Source organism: Yamadazyma tenuis, chromosome 3 (genome assembly GCF_029203305.1).
Source record: "Yamadazyma tenuis chromosome 3, complete sequence".
Lineage (NCBI taxonomy): Eukaryota > Fungi > Ascomycota > Pichiomycetes > Serinales > Debaryomycetaceae > Yamadazyma > Yamadazyma tenuis.
In genome coordinates this window covers 832197-858565 of record NC_089463.1, presented here as the reverse complement: position 1 = coordinate 858565, position 26369 = coordinate 832197, and the positions used below count along the sequence as shown (strand labels likewise).

General features: G+C 42.0%; 13 protein-coding genes across 13 annotated transcripts; 5 read left to right on the top strand and 8 right to left on the bottom strand. All coding sequences in view use genetic code 12, as the record gives it.

Annotated features, from left to right (window-relative positions):
• Positions 1-18: 18 nt before the first annotated feature.
• On the bottom strand, positions 19-3480 carry PEX6 (peroxisomal assembly protein; the record flags this gene model as incomplete). The annotated part of the gene is made up of 1 exon (XM_006683785.2): positions 19-3480. The coding sequence occupies one exon, from the start codon at positions 3478-3480 to the stop codon at positions 19-21; it is 3462 nt and encodes a 1153-aa protein (XP_006683848.1).
• Positions 3481-4482: 1002 nt separating this feature from the next.
• On the bottom strand, positions 4483-5196 carry RPL31B (60S ribosomal protein eL31; the record flags this gene model as incomplete). Its single annotated transcript, XM_006684035.1, has 2 exons — positions 4483-4770; positions 5143-5196. The coding sequence occupies 2 exons, from the start codon at positions 5194-5196 to the stop codon at positions 4483-4485; spliced, it is 342 nt and encodes a 113-aa protein (XP_006684098.1).
• Positions 5197-5377: 181 nt separating this feature from the next.
• Positions 5378-6493, bottom strand: PSN45_002791 (uncharacterized protein; the record flags this gene model as incomplete). The annotated part of the gene is made up of 1 exon (XM_006683788.2): positions 5378-6493. One exon carries the CDS (start codon positions 6491-6493, stop codon positions 5378-5380), a length of 1116 nt encoding a protein of 371 aa, XP_006683851.1.
• Positions 6494-7113: 620 nt separating this feature from the next.
• PSN45_002790 (uncharacterized protein) lies at positions 7114-8109 on the bottom strand (the record flags this gene model as incomplete). The annotated part of the gene is made up of 1 exon (XM_006683789.2): positions 7114-8109. One exon carries the CDS (start codon positions 8107-8109, stop codon positions 7114-7116), a length of 996 nt encoding a protein of 331 aa, XP_006683852.1.
• Positions 8110-8510: 401 nt separating this feature from the next.
• On the bottom strand, positions 8511-9881 carry PSN45_002789 (uncharacterized protein; the record flags this gene model as incomplete). Its single annotated transcript, XM_006683791.2, has 1 exon — positions 8511-9881. The coding sequence occupies one exon, from the start codon at positions 9879-9881 to the stop codon at positions 8511-8513; it is 1371 nt and encodes a 456-aa protein (XP_006683854.1).
• Positions 9882-10016: 135 nt separating this feature from the next.
• RKM5 (Ribosomal protein lysine methyltransferase) lies at positions 10017-10770 on the bottom strand (the record flags this gene model as incomplete). Its single annotated transcript, XM_066157936.1, has 2 exons — positions 10017-10546; positions 10764-10770. The coding sequence occupies 2 exons, from the start codon at positions 10768-10770 to the stop codon at positions 10017-10019; spliced, it is 537 nt and encodes a 178-aa protein (XP_066014033.1).
• Positions 10771-10868: 98 nt separating this feature from the next.
• Positions 10869-11966, bottom strand: HOM2 (aspartate-semialdehyde dehydrogenase; the record flags this gene model as incomplete). The annotated part of the gene is made up of 1 exon (XM_006683793.2): positions 10869-11966. The coding sequence occupies one exon, from the start codon at positions 11964-11966 to the stop codon at positions 10869-10871; it is 1098 nt and encodes a 365-aa protein (XP_006683856.1).
• A 253-nt stretch (positions 11967-12219) lies between these two features.
• Positions 12220-13860, top strand: POB3 (FACT complex subunit; the record flags this gene model as incomplete). Its single annotated transcript, XM_006683795.2, has 1 exon — positions 12220-13860. One exon carries the CDS (start codon positions 12220-12222, stop codon positions 13858-13860), a length of 1641 nt encoding a protein of 546 aa, XP_006683858.2.
• Positions 13861-14477: 617 nt separating this feature from the next.
• Positions 14478-15035, top strand: PSN45_002785 (uncharacterized protein; the record flags this gene model as incomplete). The annotated part of the gene is made up of 1 exon (XM_006684037.1): positions 14478-15035. One exon carries the CDS (start codon positions 14478-14480, stop codon positions 15033-15035), a length of 558 nt encoding a protein of 185 aa, XP_006684100.1.
• A 452-nt stretch (positions 15036-15487) lies between these two features.
• On the top strand, positions 15488-17128 carry ECM3 (Protein M3; the record flags this gene model as incomplete). The annotated part of the gene is made up of 1 exon (XM_006683797.2): positions 15488-17128. The coding sequence occupies one exon, from the start codon at positions 15488-15490 to the stop codon at positions 17126-17128; it is 1641 nt and encodes a 546-aa protein (XP_006683860.2).
• Positions 17129-17490: 362 nt separating this feature from the next.
• YET3 (Endoplasmic reticulum transmembrane protein 3) lies at positions 17491-18111 on the top strand (the record flags this gene model as incomplete). The annotated part of the gene is made up of 1 exon (XM_006683798.1): positions 17491-18111. The coding sequence occupies one exon, from the start codon at positions 17491-17493 to the stop codon at positions 18109-18111; it is 621 nt and encodes a 206-aa protein (XP_006683861.1).
• Positions 18112-18154: 43 nt separating this feature from the next.
• Positions 18155-19996, bottom strand: DUS3 (tRNA-dihydrouridine synthase 3; the record flags this gene model as incomplete). The annotated part of the gene is made up of 1 exon (XM_006683799.1): positions 18155-19996. One exon carries the CDS (start codon positions 19994-19996, stop codon positions 18155-18157), a length of 1842 nt encoding a protein of 613 aa, XP_006683862.1.
• A 294-nt stretch (positions 19997-20290) lies between these two features.
• On the top strand, positions 20291-26360 carry VAM6 (Vacuolar morphogenesis protein 6; the record flags this gene model as incomplete). Its single annotated transcript, XM_006683800.2, has 2 exons — positions 20291-23149; positions 23259-26360. The coding sequence occupies 2 exons, from the start codon at positions 20291-20293 to the stop codon at positions 26358-26360; spliced, it is 5961 nt and encodes a 1986-aa protein (XP_006683863.2).
• Between the last annotated feature and the right edge of the window lie 9 nt (positions 26361-26369).

The following is a 26369-nucleotide window of genomic DNA, read 5'->3' as shown; positions in this document are numbered from 1 at the left end:
TAGGGGATCTGAATTGTATCAGTCGTTTTGGATAGAAACGCCATCAAGTTCAGTGACAGTTGTCCCATTTGGTGGAGATTGTTGAGAAATATCAGCTGCAAATGACACTTCATGGATACCATTCAGCTCTCCATTGGCATCTGTCGGTTCATTATTGATAGAGCCGTTGACTTCTTTTTTCTGCTTTGATCCTTCAAAGTTTTGTCTGATCTTCAAGTAATGTGCCAATTCTTCAGAACTGACTGAGGGAACTAACTCTCTTTGAGCCTTCAAAAAATCTACCATCTTCACTACCACTTCTGTGTCATCTTCAGTTGCAATGTTATCGAACCACCATCTGGTGGACATCGCATCTTTACCTTCGGCAATCAATTTCTCGTTGTATTGGGTAATCTTTATATCAACTTCATTGGCAAGTCTAGTCATGGCATTCAACATAGAGTCAGAACACAATGCATAAAAATCGGCACCTGTGAAATTGAAGGTACAATTTTCAGCAATTTGGTCCAAATTGACATCGTCATCGAGTTTAAACTTCCTTGTTAAAGCCTCCAAGATCTTCACTTGTTTGTCATTGGTGTCACTGATCCCCAAATACAACATTTTGTCGTATCTTCCTGGTCTCAATAAAGCTTCATCCAACAAATCGGGTCTATTAGTGGCTCCCACCACAAAAACACCATCCCCATTTCCATTTCCTCCACTCATTCCGTCCAATTCAGCCAATAATTGAGAAACAATTCTATCCATAACTCCTCCAGAGTCTCCTTGGTTACCTCTCTTCGGAGCGACCGAGTCCAACTCATCGAAAAAGATAACACAGGGTTTTGCATCTCTAGCTTTCTGAAATACTCTACGAACATTGGCTTCACTTTCACCAATGTACATGTTTAACAACTCTGGCCCTTTAACACTGAAGAAATTCAAAGAAAAGTTGGTTGCAATGGCTTTTGCTAATAAAGTCTTACCGGTACCGGGAGGACCATAGAACAAAATACCAGAACGCTTCTTGAGACCATTGTTAAACAACTCAGGGTGCTTTAAAGGCATATCGATAGTGTCCAAAATTTCGTCTTTCACAACATCTAGACCACCGATATCTTCCCATTTGACATTTGGAATACGAGGTGCACCAATAGAGTCACTAAATTCGTTTCTTGCCTCGTTGATGGCACTGTTGAAATCCAGAGGCACCAACTCGATCGTTCCACCATTACCAACCTTAACTAGCTTCTCCAAGTCCTTGGAAAGCTTCCGCAATCTTTTAATTGCAAGGTTCTTAGATTTTTTGAAGATCGAAATCAAATCTCTAGGGGTTAAACCGGCAGATTGTAAGGCTAAATTTTGGAGCTTTACATCTTTTCTAATTTGAAACCCAAAATTTAGGGTATTATTTCCGGTAAAGCCATCAACATAGTCATAAACCTCAGGAATGAATTCATCAACCAGAGGTTTTGTTTCATTTTTGATCAAAAACTTGAAAATCTCCAATCTTTCATCCTCATTGGGAACTCCGAAATCAATTTGGAATTTCACAATCAGTTTCAAGTTATTGTTAACTTTATCCACGTCATTGGTACTGAAAACAAAGATAATATTGTCTCTAGAGTCGAAATAGCCTTCAAACAATTGAATTAGCTTCAATGCCAAAGACGTAGACACACCAGCACCTTGCTCATTTTCGTTGATTTCGGGACATAGACTTTCAATATGTTTCAAGTAGATGATATTGAAAGATGAATCCTTTTCATGGTCTTGACTCAATAACTTTTCAATGGATCCACTTATCAAACCAATAGTTTTGAGTTCACTCCCTGGATTTATGAAATCAACACAGTCCAACTCAATGAGGTTCAAACCAAGCTCAATACTCAAGTTTCTTACCAAGGTAGTCTTACCCAAACCTCGAGACATCGAACTTAACATCACAAATGTCTTGAGGTTAATTTTTGAATTCTTGTTAGTCAGAATGATTTTCTTTAAAGTCTTTGCATATTGAAACACCGAACCCCCTTGGGAAGTGAATCTATTGTAATTGAATACTGGAGGAAGCAGCGAGTATTCATACCAATTGTTCAGCTCATTTTTCGGAATCTTGGTGAACTCCACCCCTGATAAAATCATCCGTGTTTTAAGAGGATCGATTCTGAATTGAGCACTTTGTGGAGCTTCTTCATCACCCAACACCTCAACAATCTTGAACCAGGCTACTGAATCGGGGTCCCCAGTGGGAATGACACGAACAGCATCATCATCTTGTCCCAAGTCAAACATCGTTTTAGACAAAATTGAGTCAATAGTAACATGGATAAAATCGCCAGCTTGAACCACTTTGAAGCTTGAATTGAAGGAGGTCTTCAATGCCGAGAAGAAATGCTGTTGATAAGTTTTGTCCAAAGTAATAGGCGATGCAATTCTTGAAATAGTAACAGTCTTAGCCAACGGCACTATAGCTGAGATCTGAAGATCTTTATCCTTTATAGGATTCAATGGCTCCATATGAACCAAATCGCCCGTTTGTAAATCCAAGTTTATCAAAAGAATAGGCAGAATGTAAATGGTTCCAAAACTAAAAGTATCACTAGGTTCAATAATGGTGAAGATCTTTACCACGAGCTTATTGGATCCAGTGTTCAAGTAGACACTATCACCATTGAATACAGGAAATCCAAGTCTGGCCAATTCTTTAGTCCTGATAAATACAAACAATTCGCTATCTTCTTTGGCCCAGATGTCGGGTAAATTGTTGATGAGTAATTGATTTATCAAAGGAGCGATTTTGAAGTCACAAAACACAGACAGCTGAAGGTCAATATTAAGGGACGAAGAAAGGTAGTTAGACAAGTTAATGTCATCGGTTTGGTCGATATTTTCGTCTACTTCGGACAGCTGTTTTTGCTCCTTCTTGACAAAGTAGATGTTTGTGTCCCGAGTCACACGGCCTTGGCGTACAGGCTCACACAAAATGATCTCTCCATTGATTTCTCTCACCAAGTCGTCCTGACACGCAATAGAGCCATGCAAGTACTTCTTCATGAAACAATTTTTAACAGAATCACTAGTTTTGTTCTTTAAAATCAGGTAGATTTCACCAGGAACAGCGACAAACACATCATCGAGATTGGGGATTTCTTCATGACCAACTGACTGGATTAAAGCAGTTGTCAATGTGAACCTGCTGGAGAACTGCGATAAATAGGTATCATTGATGAATACCACCATACTCCCAGATAAATAATCGCTGATTTTGCTTATCTTGAACAACTTGAACAGATGGAAGTGGTCTGGAGATCCTAAGAACTTGATCAATACGAATCTATCCTCAACTTTATCACTAGTATTTGCGCTAGGAAATAGCTTGAGAAAGAGCTCCATAGACACTTGTAGGGAGTCATACTCTTGGATTGAAGGGTCATTGATCACTTGAAGATTAGCAATGGTGAGGATAGACCCATACCCAGTTTCTTCAGCTGACGGCATGTCTCTCAGTGGTTTATTGTATGAATTTTATATGAGCAGTATGTGGATGATGACAGGATTTGTGTGCCGCGGAAATGTCGATTTTCTGGGGAAATGAAAATTTCACAGCCAGAGGATGAACAAGAGGTTGAAAGGGCAAAAAAGAGGTCTAAGAAGAATCGTAAACGATAGAGGATACATCCATGTATCAAGAGTACAATTCGTGAATATTGACTGATAAAAAAATCTTTTTGGTCCAAAACTGCAAATTATTCCAAAGCAAAACAAAAATAAATCTTTTTGAGCTACTTAGCGTATAATTTAATCCACCAAATTTGATCTACGAAATAATATAAGGCAAGAGGAAGGGAGATTCAACATAAATTTCATAATTAAGTATCTATTACTCTTCTGTTGACATTCTCCCAATTCCCCTAGTTACCCGGACATACCACTCATCTCATTCTCACGCACTGCCAAATTTTTTATTCGAACATCCAACTTCCATACCAACAGTCATTTAGAAGTGTATGTAACAAGTGCCAAACTGATAATGATGATGAAAAATCTTCTTTTTAATACCATTAGAGAGCAAATTTTTAGGCTTTAGTCGTTTTGATTAATCATACCTAATTGCAATGATATGGTAATTTGTCATAGTTACACTGAATTATCGTTTATCTTTTGATCTTTTTACTAACTTTATTAGACGAAATCGACTATTCCAATCAAAGATGAAATTGAGCCCTCAGTTCGTAGGCTTGGCCTAAAGATTTTACTTATCCTCTGAGTCCCCTCGTATTCCTTGTATGACTACGTATAAATTCATTTCTTCAAATCGTTGACTTGGAAAGGATTTTGTGCCTTAGCTGAACAACAGATTTCACACATGGCAATAGTTCTTTCTTCGCCTAGTACTTTCTCTGATTGTTTGAACATTCATTATCAAATACTATTTTCAAATACTTAGAATATTAATTCCTTATTCTACATTAACTATTTAAATATTTTATGGTAAAGAATTTAAGCTTCATCTTCGTCAACAACCACGGTGTGTAAACCCTTGGCAGAGGCAACAATGACTGGTTCGACGTAGGCAAACAACTTTTCCTTAGCGTCTTCTTCGTCATTTCTCTTTCTAGAGATTCTCAATCTCATTCTCTTGTCAACACCTTGGACACCTCTCTTCCAGATTTGAACGTTCAATCTTGGGTCCAATCTGACATCAGAGGTTCCCATGTGCAAAGTAGCGAACTTCTTGATAGCCTTGACAGCCTTTGGGGCTCTCTTTTTGAAGTGAGCACCGTGTAACTAAAAATTGTTAGTATTACTAGTCAAAAGACGATAATTTTGCTGGAATATACCAGGGGTATGTGATAATAGGTTCCTACAGAACATTGGACGAAATCTCAATAATGGAGTATAGCACAACTACTCATGTTGAGTCTCATATAGCCGGTATAGTTCATTGTCTCGTCTTGAATATGCAAGCTACACTTCAAGTAGCCATCAGGTAACAAACCTGAGTGCTATCCAGACGCTTGCTAAGAGCTCATAGAAAAGGAATTTCTTCTGGTGATATTCGTCATCGGTCTGTTCTGGTATCATTCAAATCAAGGTAGCTGGAGTCATCACATATCCACGTTCCAGAAAAACATTGAAAGGTGGAGGGTTTTTACATACTCTCTTGTGCAAGTTGATGGTGTATTCACGGGTAACAACGTCTTGGACAGCCATTTTGATGCAATTAGTTAATTATTCAATATTAAAAAAGGTTTAAAAATTTCTCACACTGAAAAATTTCCCTGGTGCGAATGAGGTGCAAGTGGCACAAAAGCGCCAATTCCCGTTCCCGCGAAAAGCAAAACCAGTCACAGCCCACACACTTAGGGCTACAACCTCTATATGTAGACTTAACCTATTCCAATCCATACACCTTATTTATATGTTTGAGCCAGTCCATACGAATCAACGCACAACAGTCAGAGACCGTTGGATTACTGATCAGCACCAAATCTTCGCCCAAAAATTCCGACTCTTCAATAGCAAATTTGAAGTTGTTCTTCAAGTCCCACATTCCCAATAAACTGCACAAGATCCGGCCAGTGATTTTTCCTTCTAAAACCATCAGCACAAGCCTATCAAGATCGATATCAGCCTTAGAAATATCCGTAGCGGCGGTTCTTTCGTCCTTTTCTGTCAAGGTTGCCGAGTAAATGGGACTGATGTTGTTGAGAACGTACACCAAATCATCTAATGCGCTATCTACAACCAAATGGAAATCATCCAGATGTGAGGTTCGTAACTGCCGCTTGATAGCATCTCTGGGAGTTTGGGTTTGGTCAAAAATCAAGATTTTTGTCAAGATACTGAGGAGTTTGACCCCACTCAAAACACTAGCGTATAGCTCACTTTTATCCAACTCTATCTCCAGTTTCATCGAGTCTAGCAAGTTCAAAAGCGTCAAATAGTCTTTGTTGATGATTAAAATCACCAGAATATCAAAGCTCAAGTTCATCAACTTAACCAGTAACTGGTCCAGGGAGTAATTATCAGATTTCAATCGGAGTTGATAGCAAAGCTTGTAGAACTCATTTACAAGGGACATATTCGGTACAGATTTCAACCGAAGAAGAAGGACCAAGAACTTGTGATCTATGACTCCATTGTTGTTGCGTGGGAGCGGGTACACCCGTTGGTTTTGTGGGTTGGGTGGAATTGAACTGACAGCAGCAGGTGCAACATTATCATTTTCAGCTAGATAAAGCACATTGTTCAAACAGACGGCCTCATATTTTGCTTGGGTTATCCGATTGTTGAATACTAACACAAGAAGACGGATTTCCCAAAGGGTTATAGAATCATTTAGATCAGTAGATGTCCTGATCAACGTGTATGTTTGACCAAGGATCAGATCGACCAGCGATTTCGAGCGAATGGATTCATAGAGCTCTTTAAAAGATCCACCAGATGTCGTGGGAGGAGGACCTGCAAACAACACGTCTTGTGCAACGATTTCTGGTGTAAGTGACATAAGCTACTATTAAACAAAGACTTGATCCAAAATGCGCGAACTCCATCAATCAGTTATGGACCACACCAGCCTTCTTGTGAAAGCGAAACAACATCAACGAAAGGCTCTCAAAGAGTCTGAGACAATTTCTACACAACTACAGCATTTTGTAGAAACTGCTATCAGGCACAACTCTCGCAATGATGTCAATGGCTCCACTCTTCTCGATAAAATCACTACTATCCACCTCCTTGATAAGGAGATCAATAATCAGCTAAACAACGATATAGCTGTGAACTTTGAACGGCTCTCCACGAGCAAAGCAGATCTTGAGAGGGCCATAAGGCGAACCAAAAGACGTCTCGAAGGAGAGCCCGACATGGTACTGAGTTTCCAGTCTTGTGCTGAGCGTATAGACCAGGACCTACGGATTCTCAAACAGACTCTTCATATAGTTGAGCATAACCAAGACAAGAAGTGATAGAGACAGATTGATGGAAAGGCAGGTTAATGTAGGGACCAGGGTGATGATATGATGACTTTCTGATACAGATACAAGCAGAACCAACAATTAACTCATTAATTAGATTACATACTACTTATATACACCATTGGTATTACCACAAACCCAAAAGTTTTGACTATGCAAGTCCTCTCGCAGCTCTATCCCACTTTTCCTCCACTTCCCATCCAGCATTTACCACTTTCATGAAATCACTTAAATTGATCCTTCTACCAGCCTTTAATGGTCTTCCCTTTTCCACAAGATAGTTATATACCTTAACATACGAATCTTTGGGAATCTGGTCAAAGAAGTGACGCGTTTCAAGGGCTTCGGCTTGTGAATTGGTCTTGGTGGGCTGAACCCACTTGGCCCGTCTGTATTCCCAAAGTAACTCTCCAATATTGGAGTTCTTCTTTGTTTCTTTGTCTTCTTCGTATTCCTGGCGAAGATGCACGAGGTCAATGTCGTGAAACGTTATCTTGTCACGAGAGTTCTGACTACATTCTTGATCTTCTTGGTCATCACCTGCCATCTCATCGTCATCTTCTACCTCATCGTTTAGAGTCTCCGATTGTTCCTGGAGTGTCCCTTCCTTCACACCGTACTGCACTCCAATATTGTTACCCGAATCGGAGTACACGGTTGAAGAGCTCTTGATCTCTTCGTTGGGATTCGAACCATGATAATGACGTTGTTGCATGCTCATATATATCTTATCCAAGTTTTTGTGTTTCTTGTACTCCAATAAAAACTTCTCTTCGTTGACGTTATATCCACGGGAAATACGCTCAATCCGGTCCATAAGTGAGTCGGCGTCGGACGTATCAAAAAGTTCGGAGATTGCTTGGTTTTCGTTGAAAACCTCGTCCCCCAAAGATTTGATTCTTTGAAAGAAACTTCCAAACTCGCTCGTAGCCTTCCGGAACAAATGGCCCACTCTTGTCTTAGGGCGAGCTGAGGACTGGGGTGATTTAACGGTTTTTTTGGTGGGAGATGATGATGCAAATGGGGATGGAGATGGAACTGATGATGCTGGGGTCAGGGGGGTTCGAGTAGACGGAGGAGATTCCGAGTTCTTAAGCAGAACACGAGGACGAGGTGAATTTGGGAGATTCGAAACACGGGTGGTCATGTGATATGGATTAAACAATTATCACTGGTCGCAGGTCACTCAGTTGACGTGATAAGAAAGGTTTGGGTACCCAGATAAAGTGGTTGGAACGGCAGCACACAGGAGACGATAATGCAGGGAAGCCTGTGCGGGTGACTGGAATGGGCAATAATGGGTCAGGTCCTCCGAGACGTACTTTATGTTGTCTCGTAATGAGTATCTGTGTAAAAGGGATTTGGGATTGAGGGTTCTTGATTTTGCAAACGTAGGGCGAGCATCGACAAAAAAAAGAAACTGGGACCGTGGGCAGGGGTCCTGTGGCGGGGCACCAGCGAGAGCTGCGGAAAAATTGGCGAGAAGCCTGCGCGGAGATATGACGGGCGGTTACAATTACGTTCATTATATATTACAACCATGCTTTTTTATTCTGTGACTGGCTCGGGCACTTTGGTGTCGGTATTCTTCTCAGTCTCCATGTTCTTGTACTTTTCCTTTAATTGGTGATAATATTTGACATCAAAAGTCCAGCCATCACCGGCTTCTTCCAGTTGTTTCAAGTACTTCAAGTCGTAGGCAACTTCGGTTTGGTACCGTTTGAAGAAAGATTTATCTCGTAAGTAGCTACCATCAATTTCCCATTTTATGTTGTACACGGCCATTGAGAGCCCGCTGTGCTTGTTGAGTTTGTTCCAGGTCCGAGTGTTGATTCCATGGGCGTAGACCGATTTGTATTCAGAAAGTGTCGGTAATAGCATTAAGGTTACTGACAAGTCTCCCTTTATGTGGTTTTCTTGGTTGATCCTGGGGAAAATCACGTCCAGAGGACTCCATTTTGGGTTCCAGCCCGTCAAGTCCAACTTCCCGTTTTCTTCAAAGAACCCCAAATGGGCTAACATAGTGAGGATATTGGAGTCATCGGTGTAGATTCCATGCTTGCCACCCCATATCTCTCTTTTGTTCGCAACATCACCCGTTTCCAATCCTTGGACGAAGCTTTTGACAAATCTAGAAGGAATTTTTACTTCAAGAAGATAGTTGATGTAGTCCATGGGCAAGGGGGGAATCATTGGTATATACTTTATCGAGTTGGCGTAGTGCTCATCCTTCAACTTCTCTCGGTAAGATTCTCTAAGGTCCTCAAATTTCTCAAAATGTTCGTCTTTTAAGCCCGTGAGTTGAGATGTTTGTAATGTGAGCCAAGTAGTGGTTGGGTTATAAACAAGCGACCCCAAATGTCTGCGATTAGGGAAGAAACACTTGATGAGTTCAATTATTTGGTCTTTGGTCTTTAAGGGCTTCAATCGAGACACGTCGAACTCATCTTCTTGTGCCACTACTGTCGTGCTTGTTTCAGCAGCATCTTTGGCCGGCTCTTCAGCACCAGCTAATGGAGTTTCTTCGCTGATAGTCTTTTCTTGCTTCGGAGAATCACCATTTTCAGCGGCTACTACTTCAACGGGTGCAGTGGTTTCCGAGGGCTCTACGGCTGGATTCTCTTGGTTGTTTTCCACCTCCTGCTGAGTCGATGAGGTCAGTTCCGTCGTTATAGTTGGTTCAGTAGTTGATGGAGGCACAGAGACAGCGGGCGTATCCGGATCTTTGGAACTAAACACTGGCACTGCCGCAGTCTCCACCGCCACGGGTAAGGTGACTATCTTCAGGGTTTCCCCTGGTTGAGGACTCTCGCGTTTAACTCTTTTAGAGTCATGTCCGTCGTCGATTTCTGGGACTATTTCAGTAGTCGACTGGGGCAATGATATATTTCTCTCCTCAAGGGGTGGATTATCAGACATTGTCCGGTGAAACAGGAAGTTTTAGATGGATTGAACAGGTGTTCCAGGTGTTGTATGTTTGAATTAAACAAAATTTTCGATGCTCGATAAATGCGAAATCTTCTATGGCTTCGCAAAACCCGTTAGCTGCAAAAACTATGATTGGGACCTTGTGATACCGTACACAACGTAGCCACGTGACAACTGATCTGACAAGTCCTCCTGTCGCACAGTGTAGAGATCGAATTCCATTTCCACCGTCTGGCTGACAAAAGCTTCAAGAGTTATATCGTCTCGCATTTGCACGGCAACTATGCACACAGTCTGATGAGACATTACCAGGTCTAGTGCTCGAAGGAAGAACGGAATCAAATACTCATTATAGATAGTGTCACAAGCTAGTACCAAGTCTGGCGTATTTCCTGGCTCTGTAGCGGTATAATAATTTTCCAAGCCCTGGGGCAAATACTCCCAGTCCAACTCCACCACGCCAATATCAGTTTGAGGAGCATTCTGTTCAAGATTCACACGGAGAAGCTTCAAGAGGAGTTTCTGATCCGAGCACACGTACCGTTTGCTGTGTGGACCTAATACTGAACCACATATACCTCCTACCCCGGCCCCCAACTCCAAGACATCCAACTGTGCCAGCGAGAAGTACGGACCAAATGGGCATCTCTTGTCACCTAATATCCAGTCCACAAGTTTCAGGCTAGTGCTCCAACACACAAAACCAGTGGAAGAGCCCAGGGATGAAAGTTGTGAGAGTGACTGGGTGATAGTTAAGTCGATATCACAAAGGGGAAGAGTGAAAGAAATATGGTTTTGGGTCCGATCGACGTACCCCAAGTCCTGATTCTGGACCAGGCGCTCCAGGTAGAGTTCGAACACGTGATCAGATACCTGACATGGGCTGATGGGTTCTAAACGGGACAATATTGATTGTATGAGCATTGCGAAGATTTGGTTGTTCGCGATGATTTGCATTAAAACCTCTAGCATATGTAACTAAATAACGTTTTTGGCATTCAAAATCTCGGCAATCAAGACACCAGCACCGGCAGCTCCAATAACCGTGTTGTGTGACAATACCACCATCTTAAAGTCCAAAACAGGGTCTTCTCTTACTCTTCCCACCGAAACCCCATACCCATTGTCTCTGTCCCTATCCAATCTGGGTTGAGGTCTGTCCTCTTCTTCCAATACATGGATGGTGTTCTTGGGGGCGGAAGGACATCCCAACTTGAATGCTTCACACTGATAGTTTCTCAAAGTCTGCTTAAGTTCGTCCACAGTTGGCTTTTTATCGGACTTGAATCTCAAGGAAATACACTCTGTGTGCCCATCACTAACAGCAATTCTATTACATTGGGCACTGACCTTCATGGATGACTCAGGGATCAAGTCGAACCCGGTTTGAGCAGCGTTGACGGTTCCCAAAATCTTTTTGGTTTCCCACTCCATCTTCTCTTCTTCTCCTGAAATAAATGGTACTACATTGTCCAATACATCGATTCCCAGCACCCCAGGTGAAAATCCGGCTCCAGAAATGGCTTGGAGAGTGGTGGCAGTCAATAAGTCGATCGGACCGTAAGCATCCACTAAAGGTTTCAATGGAGCTACCAAACCGGCTGTAGAACAGTTGGAGATACACACAATGAACCCAGATTTTGGCTCTCCTTTGGCACGGGCATCTTTAACCCGTTTTTCCACCACCGACAAGTGGTCGGTGTTGACTATAGGAACGATCAACGGAACGTCTTCGGCTCTTCTATAGTTTTTGGCGTTAGAAATAACTGCCAAACCCTTTTCAGAGAATGCCTTTTCAACTTCTCCAGCGACATCGGAGTCTAACCCAGAGAACACTACATCACACTCAGCGAAGCGGCCCTCAGGCTTGCATTCGGTAACCACGAGATCTTGGGCTTTGGCAGGTAATAATGAAGTTTGTTTCCATTTGACAGCGTCTTTATAAGCCTTTCCAGAAGAACGACTGGAGGCACCCAAGGCATAGAGTTCAAATTCAGGATGGTCGGCCAACAACAAGATGAATCTCTGACCCACGGATCCTGTTGCTCCTAAAACACCGGCTTTTTTTAATGCCATAATAATCTATTAGAAAAACGTTAGTGGGAAAATTTTTGGGTATGAGTCGATAGATTGTATTTGAGTCATTGCGGTACCGGCGAGGGTGAGGTAGGGATGGGAGGAGGAAAAATAGCGAGAGTTGGCACAACTTCGCGGTGCTTTGGCCCCACTTCGACCTAGGCGAAAGCATTTAGTTTTTCGCGCGCGCACCTGGCTTTCACTTCAACGCGTAACAGCAAAAATCTTTCACCTCGAACAACACATTTTCAACATGCCAAATGTGGATTTTGAAAGGATATACTTGAATCAATCACGTACCAATGGTCGTATGAGAATTGCAGACTCAGGTTTAGGCTGGAAAGCCTCCTCAACTGGTGCAAATGGTGCTCAAACCAACCAGCCGTTCTTGTTACCCTCTGAAGAAATCTTATCATTTATGTGGTCTAGAGGCTCAAGAGGTTACGAATTGAGAGTTCAAACCAAAAATAAAGGAGTGGTAAGTCTCGATGGATTTGACTCGGAGAACTTTGCCGAGCTCAAACAAGAGTTGCAAAGAAATTTTCAAATGTCCTTGGAACATAAGGAGCATTCATTAAGAGGATGGAATTGGGGCAAGACCGACTTGGCTAGGAATGAATTGATCTTTTCCATCAACGGAAAGCCCAGTTTCGAAATTCCTTATTCGGAGATCAACAATTCGAACTTAACGGGTAAGAATGAGGTCGCTGTAGAATTGAATTTGGAAACTTCTGCTTCCAAAGCAGGTGACGAGTTGGTGGAAATGAGATTCTATGTTCCAGGTGTGGTGGAAAATGAAACCAAGACAGTCACGAAAGTGAAGAATGAAGAAGGGGAAGAAAAAGAACACGAAGAGGCCGAGATTGAAGAAATTAGTGCAGCATCAGTATTCTATGAGCAATTGAAAGACAATGCTAACATTGGCCAAGTTGCCGGAGAAGCAATTGTTTCGTTCAGCGATGTGTTGTTCTTAACTCCAAGAGGTCGTTACGATATCGACATGTATCCAACATCTTTGAGATTGCGTGGTAAGACTTATGACTACAAGATCCAATACAAGCAAATCGAGCGGATTTTTTCGTTACCCAAGCCAGATGAAACGCACCATTTGGTGGTATTGCAAATCGATCCCCCACTAAGACAGGGCCAAACCAGATATCCATTTTTGGTATTACAATTTGCTAGAGAAGAGGAAATCGAAGTGGAGTTGAATCTTTCTGAAGAGGATTACAAGTCCAAGTACGAAGGTAAATTAAAGAAGCGTTACGATGCTGAAACCCATTTGGTGATGTCCCACTGTTTTAAAGGGTTGACTGAAAGAAGATTAATAGCTCCTGGATCCTTCCAATCTCGGTTCTTACAACCAGGAGTTGCTTGTAACTTAAAGGCCTCCGAAGGGTACTTGTATCCTTTGGACAGATGCTTTTTATTTGTGACCAAGCCCACTGTTTATATACCATTCTCCGAGGTGAGCAATATTGTCATGTCACGTACTGGAACCGGTGTTTCCGCTTCCAGAACCTTTGACTTGGAGATCAACTTGAGGAGCTCCAACCAGTCTCACGTGTTTGGAAGCATCGACAGGGAAGAACAAGCGAGCATTGAAAGCTATTGTGTACAAAAGGGATTGAGAATTAAAAATGAAGAAAAGGTGGCCAAGGCTATGATGGCTAAAGCTTTGAACGAAGCAGCTGATGATGACGAAGACGATGATGATGCTGATATTGACATGGGTAGTGCTGGAGAAGAGGAGTCAGAAGAAGATGGTGATTTCAACAGTGGGTCTGATAGTGACCCAGCCGAAGAGTTCGACTCGGACGCTAGCCTTAGTGGATCGGATGATGAGAATATGAGCGAAGGGGGCGAGCCTGCTAAGAAGAAGACCAAGAGTTAAGGTGGTCCCGATGTCATTGTATAATAAATAAATTTAGTAGTTTGAGTACACAAAACAAACATAATAAAAGTGAACTATGGTCTTGAGATAGCCACCTGATATATTGTTGCAACACAGTACTCCATCTTGATCGATTGTTGAATTTGGTTGCAGCTGGTGGTATTCAGACTTTGTGGCTGGGAAAAAAAACTGGCCAAAAAATGGCAATACCAGGCGGAATGTGGGCATCTTTGCCAAGCCCTACAATGGGCTTTAGGAATATTATACATCACATATGGCTAAAAGGGTTCATTCGCTTGTGCATGAGAATGGCTGGCTAGTTACGCTAATTCGCGGCCTTAGCCCCGTGTTAACCGGAAACGGTTTAGTGTCTCTGCAAATAATATCTTTTCCTAATCGGGAAAATTTTGCAAGCATGATTTTCAAACTATGATAATTAATTATCATCAGTTGAAGTTTTTTCAAAAAAGGACTACAGAGCCAGCACCCCTGTCAATAAACGGGTTTAGAGTTGAATGCATTAATTGCAAACTATCTATAGTCTGACCACAAAAAATATTGTTCCTTTCTAGTTTGTTGTTTGTTTTGCATACAGCCCCTAATCCTCCGCAGAAAGCATGAGCTTAGCAATCAGCAATTCCAGCACCAGCCTATATAATCTTTCCAACTGCCTCTCTGAAGAATCCACTCTTTTGGAAGATTATAAGCTTGTGCAAGAGTACCTCTCGTTTGTTGTGGACGACTACCTTGAAGACCCTCATCCCACCATGGACCCTATACAACAAGATGATATCCAGTTACCAGCCAGATCTCCAGCCAGACTCCTCAACCAGAAACCCATTGAAATTCCTGACTCGCCAGACCTAGGACTTCTGGACTCGAGTTCCATTGACTACAACTCGTATGGGTCAGATAGGTCGAGTCGGTCGTCTATTTTTTCTGACCATCAGACTGAATTGCAACCACAACCACTGCCAACAGACTCACCAGAAGGGCTTCTGGACGAAGAGATGTTAGTCCTCTACGGGTATGTGGATGTTGAACAAGAACAAGTGGTGAACAAAGTCCACGATGTGATTACTATTAGTTATTCCCACAACGGCAACGACCACCAAAAGCTGAGCCAGCTTAAGGTAGTGGACGTGCAAGTCCGTGCACCTGGTGCTTTCATTTAGGGAAGGTGTGTAATGAGTTATGGGTTATATGTGTTTAATAATGATAGATTTGTTAATGTCGTAGGATTGTGTGAATGCTTGGTTATTTAGTGATGGATGCTATTATTATATGGTATGTTTGGTTGTTTAATAACGTATTTTATTAGTATGTCGTAGAATTATATAGGGGGATGCGTCCACGACCGTACTCCACCACTCCGTCCACACTCCACCAACCACAAAGACAAACACACCGTCCACACTCCACCAACCACAAACAGACCAACCACAAACACGCCATCCGCACACTCGCCCACCGCACCAGCCTCCCACTGGTGTTTGCACCATAAAATCGCCGCAGCCCTTTTGTGTCCCCGTCCATCACGTCCCTCACTGGACGCTATCACCCGCGAGGCTATTTTTTAGTTTGACATATCAATAATCTTCACACCACTTTCACATTACCCACAAACATGGCGGTAGCGCTAGGCCTGATCATCTATTCGGCCGTCAAGCCCATCTTTAAGATATACATAATCACCGGCATAGGGTTTATCCTCGCAAAACGAAATGTACTTACCGTCTCCACTTGCAGAGACATCTCAGACGCTATTGTCACCGCAATTTTACCCTGTTTGATCTTCACCAACATCGTTAAGAACCTCGCAAGCTCCGATATCAAGTCTGTGGGAATCATCTTCTTCACTGCCACCGTGCTTTTTGGAGTTGGGATTCTCTTTGCATATATCACCTACATTGTCACCCGTTCTCCTAAACGATGGTTGGGAGGTTTACTTTCAGTGGGGCTCTTCCCCAACATTTCGGACTTACCCATAGCATACGTCCAAACCCTCACAAACGGCGGTATGGTCTTCTCCGAGTCAGAAGGTGATAAGGGCGTTGCCTACGTGTGTATTTTCCTTGCTGCTCAGGCCTTCTACCAGTTTACCCTCGGACTCTATGCGTTGATCCAGTGGGATTTCAGGGATGAAGATGATGACGAAAAGGTGATAGGCTCGGGCTCGGACACGGCCTCGGCCCGCCACACCCACGATACCATCTCCTCTAATGCATCTACACCCAGTGAAAAACACAGGCATAGCGACTCCAATTTTCAGGCACCAACCCCGGTGGTACGAACCCCCGAAGATGCCGACTCTTACGACGATGCCTTGTCGATATCCAGCTCATTGCCCTCGAACCAAATGGTGGAGGTCCCGCTTCCAACAAATCTTGGTGAAGAAACCTACCGCACCGGATCACAGCGTCTCTCTCACCGGATTGGCACCGCCAGTCTTTTGCCCATTCGAAGCAGAGACTTGAGGTCCATGAAGTCACAAGACATAGGCGATGTCATTAATGAATATTCGGAATATGACCGTTTAAATGACAATTCTAATCTCAGTGGGGTCCAGAGAATGATCACCTTGGGAAGTGATACCATAGGTCCCGCCATCATGGTGGGAGGTGAGTCTCTCAGCAAACCCTTGACTAATGCATCTAAAATTGAAGTTGTCACCTCCAAAGTTCGTCAACGTCTCTATTCGATTTTGAAAAACACCCTTGCACCGGTGTCAATATCGTTGATCTTGGCACTTGCTGTGGCAATGGCTCCTCCACTAAAGGCGTTGTTTGTCAGTCTGGCATTTTCTATCCCAGACGCTCCAGATGGCTTACCTCCTTTATCATTTCTATTGGACACAGCCCTGTACATGGGTCAGGCCTCAGTACCTCTTGGATTACTCTTGCTAGGAGCCACGATTTCTCGACTTGACCTCAAGGGAATGCCTAAGGGCTTTTATAAAACCGTGTTGGGAATTGTACTATTCCGTCTTGTCCTCTTACCAATGGTTGGAGTAGGATTGGTTGCAGGCTTGAACAGGGCCGGGTGGTACGATGGGAATAAGTTGATTCGATTCATATCGGTGTTGGAGTTCGGCTTACCCAATGCGACGGCCTTGGTGTACTTTACTGCTTTCTACACAGATCCAAATTCGGAAGATCACATACAAATGGACTGCTTAGCAGCCGCTTTGATTTCCCAATACGCCGTATTGTTCATCACGTTACCTTTCCTTGTAAGTTTCACTATCAAGGTAACGTTGGGATATTAGAGGTGTTTGCTTTTGGGAAGAGCTAGTTCCAAGAAGTTTAATCTGATAGAGACGTTCTTTTAAAGTTTTTATCTCACTCACGCCGGTTCTATATGAGGCTGCAAATTCAAATACACTACCCAAAACGTTTCACTTCAAAGTTATATACTTTAGTAATTTTATAGATTTATCAATTAGTTCCCTTTCTTAATTTGACACTTATCAATTAGTTCCCTTTCTTGATTTGACTCCATTTTGTTCACTTCGCAACTTGTCCATAGCAAGTAAGGCCCCTGTGTTTTAGCAACCAAAATTCATTGTCGCGACAAACTGAATCATCTGCGCAAATCAGTTTCAGTTTCTGACAACTTATCTATTACTCAATGGCATTATATTACAATTTAGTATTCGGATTATTGGTGGTTGAGGTTGCATTCTTCACGGTCTTGTCACTCCCATACCCAAGAAAGATTAGAAGAACCGTTTTGACCACGGTTTCTGCTCCCTTCAGAAACGAAAAGTTCCAAATTGCTTTGAAGTGTATTTTAGGCTTTGTGTTGGTACTCTTTATCGATTCGGTTAACAGAGTGGCCTCTGTCAGTAACGAGTTACAAGGCTCGGCTATTCGTGGAAGTGCCATTGTGAATGACCGGTCTGAAATTCAGGCTAGAAGATTCTATGCCCAAAGAAACATGTACTTGTGTGGATTCACTTTATTCTTAACGTTGATTTTGTTGAGAACTTACAGCTTGGTGACGGAATTGTTGGTAACAAAGGACAAGGTTGATGCTCTCACTGGTGAAAGTGAGCTTGGTGAAACTGAAACCAAAGATTCTCCCTCAATTGTGAAGTTGAAGGAAGAATTGGCTGCAAAGGACAAGGAATTGGAATCCTTGAAAGAAAAGGCCAAAGCTTTGGCTAATGATTACGAAGGAGACGAGGACATCAAAACCAAACCTGCTACGGATGACCTGGACTCCAAGTTGAGAGCTAGAAAAGTCTGATTTATAATTGTTTAGTTTATTCTGATACATGAAAATGCTACCTTTAGTCTCTGGATTGTTCGTAGGAGCTACTCTTGTGCTTTGGAGTGAAATGGAAGTTTTCTCCTGCTTTACCTAAAAACATCTCCGTAATCTTGATCCAATCTTGGTAGTCAGATGATCCAAGTAATGTTTCCAAGTCGTTTCTACCCTTCCATTTGGGGGGTCTTTCGTTCAATTTGGGTGGTAATCTCTCCAAAATCCCAACAGGGATATAACGATGGTAGAAACTCAAAAACTCACACATGAACCTTCTGGCTAACCCTATTCCATATTCATCAGTACCCCAATGTTCAACTGCAAAGTTGGCGTAGGTTCTTAAAATATCCAATCTCTCGGAAGCCGATTTGTCCAAGTATTGCTGGGCTTCAACTTCTTCAAAAATCCATGGTTTAATCAATGCTCCTCTTGCAACCATCACAGAGTCAATTCCAGGAGTGTTAGTGGCAGCATACCAATCCTCAAACGTGTAAACATCACCATTTCCGAGAAATTGAGTGGCTTGAGTGTCACTCATGTCTTTGTTTTCCTCTTTCCTGTTGTTCCAGTCCTGGACCACTTGAGCAACTTCGCCAACGTACCCCCAATCGGCCTCACGGGAGTACCGCTGTTGCCTGGAACGACCATGTAAAGTGATTGCAGCCACTTCGTTTTCTTCCAAAAGTCTGCCAACTAAACTTTTAGCAGTGTTCTTATTGTCTTTAGTTCCAGTTCTAATCTTGACAGTTACAGGAATGTCTCCCGAGCAGTAGTTCATTCCTTTCAAGATTCTCATCAACTTGGATGGTTGTTCCATCAATGCAGACCCTTGTCCCTGACGATACAACAAGTCAATGGGACATCCACAATTCAAGTTAAGTTCCGAGACGTTGGGAGTTTCTCTATAGATGATTTCAGCGGCTTTGGCAGCCGACCAATGTTTACCAGCAGCGAACTGCACTCCAAAGCCAGGGTATTCTGACTTGTGAGCTTTTGGCAATGCCCATTCTGCGTTTGTACCTTGCAATAATGGAACCGTGAGAGCCATTTCACCGTATGTGACATCTGCCCCTAAAGTCTTCATCAAACGACGATATGGTAAGTTACCAACAGTGGTCAATGGAGATACTATCTTTGCATTTTTAAAGTTCAAGCGCTTCTTCTCTGCTACTCTAAATGGAACTTCCACGAATTCTGCTTGGTTGTCTTTCTTTTCTTCCAAATTCTTCATATAGGCCTCGTTCTTGACTTGCGAATCAAGATACAGAATCATCTTTGTGGCAGTTTTAAACTCATACTTCTTCTTTTGCAAAGCAATTTTGGCGTCGTTGGTGATCCTATTGAGTTCTCGTGGTTCTTGATTTACCTCAATCTTAGCCAAATCTTTGAGCAATTTGTTGGTTTCTTTATCATAATGGGACCCGAGCCACCGGCACTTCAATCCAGCAGGACAGTACCCAATGGCGTCAAAAACAGGACATATTCCTTCTACATCAGGCTCTTTACTAGCAAGGAATTCTTCGATGTTGTGCGAGCTTCTGCAGTTTTCAGCTCCAAATCGACATTCCTTAGCGTTATCAGGATCCACTAGTGATGTACAAAGTCTTATAGCACCGTGTTCCTGACGTAAGTCACGGTTCTTGTTCTGGCCTCTCTTTTTCTTCTTCTTTCCGGTGGTTTCTTGAACCTGATCTCTGTCTCCACCTTCAGCGTCATCATCGTTAATATAGAGGTCAGCAGCTTCTTCGTTCTTTATGACAAACTCTGCCTTTATAGCAGCCCAGCCTTTGTCCCTGAGATCAATATGAACTTTTTTAGCCTCAGAATCGACTTCAGAATCGTTAGGTCTTTTAGTATTCACAGTCATGAAAGGTGATTTTTTCACTGTCGCATTTTACAAAGATGGTGAGAAGAGGTGGAAAATCGAAGAGGTAGAGAGAAGGCGGGTAGAAGTCGGACCAGTGCCAAATATATGTACCTTAGTTGGCTGAATAGTGCTACCTCTAGCCATTTATATTCAGAGTGCAAAGAAATATGACTTGTAGAAAAAGGCTTTATCAACTTGTAATACCTCTTATTTGCAGCTCATCTCGCATCTCTGCTTGTACAAATTGTGCGAGAAAAAAATTGGAATATAGATCTCATCTTCTTATATATCAATATGGTAGAACCAGTGGAAAAAAGAAGAAAGGTTGAACAAGATACGGTGCCAGTAAGTGGGAATGGGAAAACCAATGTAAGAAAATCCAAGGTGTTTAGTCCCTTCAGAGTTTTGGGAAATGTATCTAATGATGTTCCATTTGCGTTAGGAACTTTAGGTTCAACGTTTTATGTGGTGACTTCTGTGGGTCACTCCTTCCAGATCTACGATGTGGCTACGTTACATTTGTTGTTTGTGTCACAATCCCAAACTCCTTCCAAGATCACGGCTTTGGCAGCTCATTACCATTATGTATTCTGCGGTCATGGCAGCAAAATCGGAATCTATAGAAGAGGAAGGTTAGAAGAAACGTTGGAATGTCCAACCCAATCAGTGATCCATAACATCCTTACTTTTGGTGAGTTTTTAGTGGCTACATCTAGGGCCGGTGAAATATTCACGTTCAAGAAATCAGGAAAGAAATATCCAAGTGAACTTCACAGCTCTTTATACTCCATAAACAACAGCATTCATGGAGAAATTGTTGGGATTGTACACCCTCCAACATACCTAAACAAAGTGGTGGTGGCCACCACCCAGCATATTTTTGTGTTGAATGTCAACACTGGTAAAATGTTATTCCAGTCACCCGAAGACCAAATCGACGATGATAACATATCAACTATCGAATACGCTCCAGTATTGGATGTTATTGCCATAGGCACAGTCAAAGGTGGAGTATATTTGTACAACATCAAAAAGGGAAAAGTGATTAGTTCCAGAATCACTGCTGCTGATGAGGCCAGTGGAACCAAGGTGGTATCTTTATCATTCAGAACTGACGGTTCACCCCATTTGGTCGCTGGTTTGAGTAATGGAGATTTATTCTTCTACGAATTGGAGAAGAAGTCCAGAATCCATATCTTGAAGAACGCACATAAAGAAAGCTATGGTGGAATTGCCAATGTCAAGTTCTTGAACGGTCAATCGATTGTTGTAAGTAACGGAGGAGATAACAGCTTAAAAGAGTTTGTGTTTGATCCAACTATTTCGACTACAAATTCCTCGGTTATTTCACCACCTCGTCATCTCCGTTCCCGTGGAGGTCATTCAGCTCCCCCGGTTAATATCGAGTTCCCACAAGAGAACAAATCTCATTTCATTCTCAGTGCCTCCAGTGACCGGTCATTTTGGTCTTTCTCTTTAAGGAAGGATGCCCAAGCTCAAGAGATGTCTCAAAGAGAACAGAAGTCTCAGGACAACAAAAGACAAGCCGGACAGGTGAAGTCAATGAGAGAAAAGTTTCCAGAAATCCTTGCTATTGCTTCTAATCAAGCCCGTGAAGGAGATTGGGAGAATATAGTCACCGCTCACAAGGAAGAACCATTTGCCAGAACATGGGACTCTCAAACCAAAAGAGTCGGCCGGTTCCATTTGAACACTGTTGATGGAAGTTTTATTTCTTCTGTGTGCATGTCCCATTGTGGAAACTTTGCCTTAGTAGGGTCAGTGAATGGTGGTATTGGAAGTTATAACTTACAATCAGGAGCCCTTCGTAAGAAGTACATGTTGCATAAGAAAGCCGTAACTGGAATCTGTATGGATGGAATGAACCAAAAGATGGTGAGTGGTGGATTAGATGGTATTGTGGGATTCTACAACTTTGGAAAGCTGACGTTCTTGGGCAAATTGGATTTGGAATCTCCAATCACGAAGATGGTTTATCATAAGGGATCCGACTTGGTGGCTTGTGTATTGGATGACTTGTCGATAGTGGTAGTTGATGTTGCTACTCAGAGAGTGGTCAGAATCCTCTATGGTCATACTAATAGAATTACTGGAATGGACTTTTCTCCCGATGGAAGATGGATTGTGTCTGTGGCATTGGATGGAACATTGAGAACATGGGACTTACCTTCTGGTGGTTGTATTGATGGTGTGTTTTTACCTACCGTGGCCACTGGGGTGAAGTTTTCTCCAATTGGTGATTTACTTGCTACTACTCATGTCACTGGTAATGGGATCTTCTTGTGGACAAATAGAGCACAATTTAGACCCATTTCCACCAGACATGTGGAAGAAGAAGAGTTTGCTAATATTCTTTTACCTAATAGTTCCGGAGATGGAGGGTCAACGTTAATAGAAGGTGCTCTTGATGACGAACAGAACGATAGTCTAGACGAAAATTCCATCAGAGACACCGAAACAGAGCAGCTTGATGGCTCCTTGGTAACGTTGTCTTTGGGACCCAGATCCAAATATAATACGTTGATGCACTTGGATGTCATTAAGCAAAGAAGTAAACCCAAAGAAGCCCCCAAAAAACCTAAAAATGCTCCGTTCTTCTTATCTCTCTCAGGAGACATTGTTGGAGACACAGCAGTTGAAGATGAAAACGGACAACGGAAAATCAATAAGTTCAGAAATCCCGAGGCTGTAGATGCCGATGGTATGGAACTCGAAGATGCCAACAGCAGGTTGTTGAAGTACAAGGCTGATGGTTCTTCTCAGAACTTCGAGTCCGAATTCACCAGATTGTTGAGAGAGGGATCTCAAACAAAAGACTATAGCCAGTTTTTGAAGTACGTGGTTGATTTAGTACCAGCCGCTACCGACATGGAAATCAGGTCTCTTAACTCATTTCCTCCGTTGACTGAAATGCAAAGCTTTATCGATGCCTTAACCCAAGGAGTGGAAACCAACATGAACTACGAGATATATCAGGCATTGTTTGCAATGTTTTTGAAGAATCATGGTGATGTGGTGTACGGCTATAATGATACAGAGTTGATAGAAGCACTTGAGAATTTCACGTCTGTCAACCAAACCAAAAAACTTGCACTTGACGAGTTGGCCAAGTATTGCTCTGGTGTCATTGATGTTCTTACCACCATGTGAAAACTCTTTTTAGTAGTCTCTAATAGCATATAATTATATCTTTCATGTACTCCGCGAAAACTCATTCTCATCCAAATCTCGTCAGTTATAGATGAATATTGACGTGATAAGACCCGCCAGCAGGCTCAATTCGTCGAGCCCGGTCAAAATCACGGCGGTATATTATGACAAGGAGAAGCTCTATGTGGGGTTTGCCTCGGGTGACTTCAGTATCTACGATGTGGACATTATCACGGAGTCTGACCAACGGAAAGCTCCTCTGATAACTTCGTTCAAATCCCTTACCGACATACGAACGTATTTCATGGACACGAAAAGTTCCAACTTCCACCATGACATGACATTTCCGAATGTCAATGGCGATAGCACACCCGTAAGTCGAATCGAAATTGTGTCCAACAATTCTTCTACGAATAGGATCATCTTTGCGATAACCAATAACGACATTATCCGGATTTTTGAGAAAATAGGGAACCACTTGAATCTTATTCAAGTGATGGATGAAACAAAGGCATATCATGAGTTGTTGGTGTATGAAGTTAACGGTAAGAAACACATGACTGTGGGAGTTAAGAAGAAACTCATTATATTTGAGATGGTGTACAAAACACGAAACTTATTCCGGTTCAACAAGATTAGTGAACAGTCGTTGAAGGAAAGAGTCAAGGCTATAAGTTGCATGAATCTCCAACTAGGGTTGCATTTAATTATTGGACTTTCTAATGATTTTCTATTGGTGGATGTTAATGATGACTTTAGAATCACTGGCCTATTTCCTGAGAACAGCGACAATAACGAAATGTACTATTATTTCAACCACAGTACATTCAGCTACTTTGGTCTCAGTAGCAGTGGTCCATCTATACGGATTTTAAAGGCCAATGAAGATGAATATTGCCTTATCAAAGATAATCAGATCATCATTTTGTCGTCTAAGGATTCGGCCATATCTGTCAAAGAAAGTAATGTCAAATTGTCAGCATCTCCTGTGTTTCTATCCTTCATCTACCCCTCTTATTTGTTGGTGGTATATAATAAAAAAGTGGAAATAATAGACTTGGAGCTGGGAGAGTTGGTACAAAAAATCCATCACCAAATAAACTCCAACAGCATTCCTGTATTCGTGAATGACGCATTCATTTTCCTTGGAGCCAACACTGATTTGATACAATTCAACATTTTGAATTTCCAGCAACAGATAGACCAATATCTCAGATTTGGTTTCGGCGACGATAGAAGAAACTCAAAAAAAGACCCCAAGACTGACTTGGCTTTAGTTGGTCTTCAAAGGGCCCTTAAGTTCGTCGAGAAAATTGACGAAGAAGATGAATTCTTTGGTGGTTCTCGTGTGGGAAAGGAGAAGAAGAAGCAGTTGATGCTAAGAGACTTAAATAAGCAAAGAGCATTTATCTTATTCGAACGATATGGAAAGTACCATGAGTCCTTGATAGAGATTTGCAGCGACTGGTTGGTATCATATAAGGATGTGTTAGATCTCTTCCCCGATTTCTTAAAGCGGGAGTTTTATGATCGGTCCAATGCCACCATCGCCAATGAAGCTCTTAAAAATACTCGAAACGTCGTCAAGAAAATTACTCTCGACGAGCTCCAGCAAAGTAAGTTGAATGCATTGACAACAGCTGATTCAGCCACCGAAGTGGAGAATGACAGGCTGTCAAAAGCCACTTTAACGAGCAGAATGCCCAGTACTATATTTGGACAGACTAAGTCCCAAAACCTAAGAAAGTTTGGAAAAGCCATCAACAACTTAATCATATATTTAACAGACCAACGTCGTATTCATTTGGCTTTTCTAAATGATGAAGGATTCTTCTGGAAAGGTATCAATATCACTCCTGTGGATTTGTATGATTTCATTACTCCAGAACTAATGACATCATCTTTGAACCAAATTGCTATAGAGATTGATACTTGTTTATTCCTTTGCTACTTCTATTGCAAACCAATGCTCCTAGGACCATTACTAAGGCTCCCCAATAACTGTTGTGATGCCAGTATCGTTAACCAGTGTTTACTTTCCAATCACGATAGTGACAATAACTTTCTCAAAGAGCTATTGGACTTTTATTTCGGAAGAAAGCTACATAAGGAAGCCTTGGAAATGCTTTACAAGCTTGCCCACGAAGATAATGATAATGAAGCTCTAGAGTCTGGTGGAATATCACACCTCACCATTCAATATTTGCAAAAGCTTGGAAATATCGAGCTTGGTCTTGTGTTTGAGCATTCCAAATGGTTACTCACTGATCCTGACCAGGACCCCATGTTAAATGGGAAGTTAATATTCATGAACGAGACTTACGAGTGTGAAAGCTATGATAATTTCAAAGTTCTTGAGTATTTCGTTGAGGTAATTTGCAGCGAAGAGTTGGCTGTTGAATATCTCGAATGGATAATATTTGAAAGTGACTTCAATGATCAACCAAACAAGCAACATATAATGCCCAAGTTTCATACAAAACTTTGTTTAATGTACTTGAACATCCTCAAGGAGATGGATAGAAATGATGCTGGATTCGAAACCAGTGAACCATACCAGAAACTTTACAAGTTTCTTCAGACAACGTCTCTATATGAGCCATGGACGGTACTCAAACATATTCCCACCAACGAAGTGAAATTATTACGGTTTACCATATTCATATACAAAAGATTGGGTGAACATGATAAAGCTATTGATGTGTTGTACGGTCAGCTAGATGATCTTGATTCAGCCATCAAATATTGTTCAGACATTTACACGGAGAACAACAAAGACCTTGGAACTAAGCTACTTCACAAATTACTTGAAGACTTATTGATGAACTATACGGAAAACACGGACTCAATATCTAAGCTTTTGAAGTCTCAAGGGTCTAAAATGGACACTTTGAGAGTTCTTACCAGTCTTCCACCATCTTTCCCAGTCAGGAAGCTTGACAGGTTTTTGAGCAATCAGTACAGAATGAGCAAGAAAACATTGGTGGATAGTCGGTTAGCCAGTCAATTATACAAAGTGGGAAATATAAAGCTCCAACATGAATTGCTCATGAGACTGAATAAAAGCTACACAATTGAAAGCAGTAAGAAATTATGCCCCATCTGCAAAAAACGATTGGGATACAGTGTTTTCACAGTGAGAAATGACCAAATCGTCCATTATGCATGCTACCAAACCGAAGTCGGTAACTAAATTAAATAG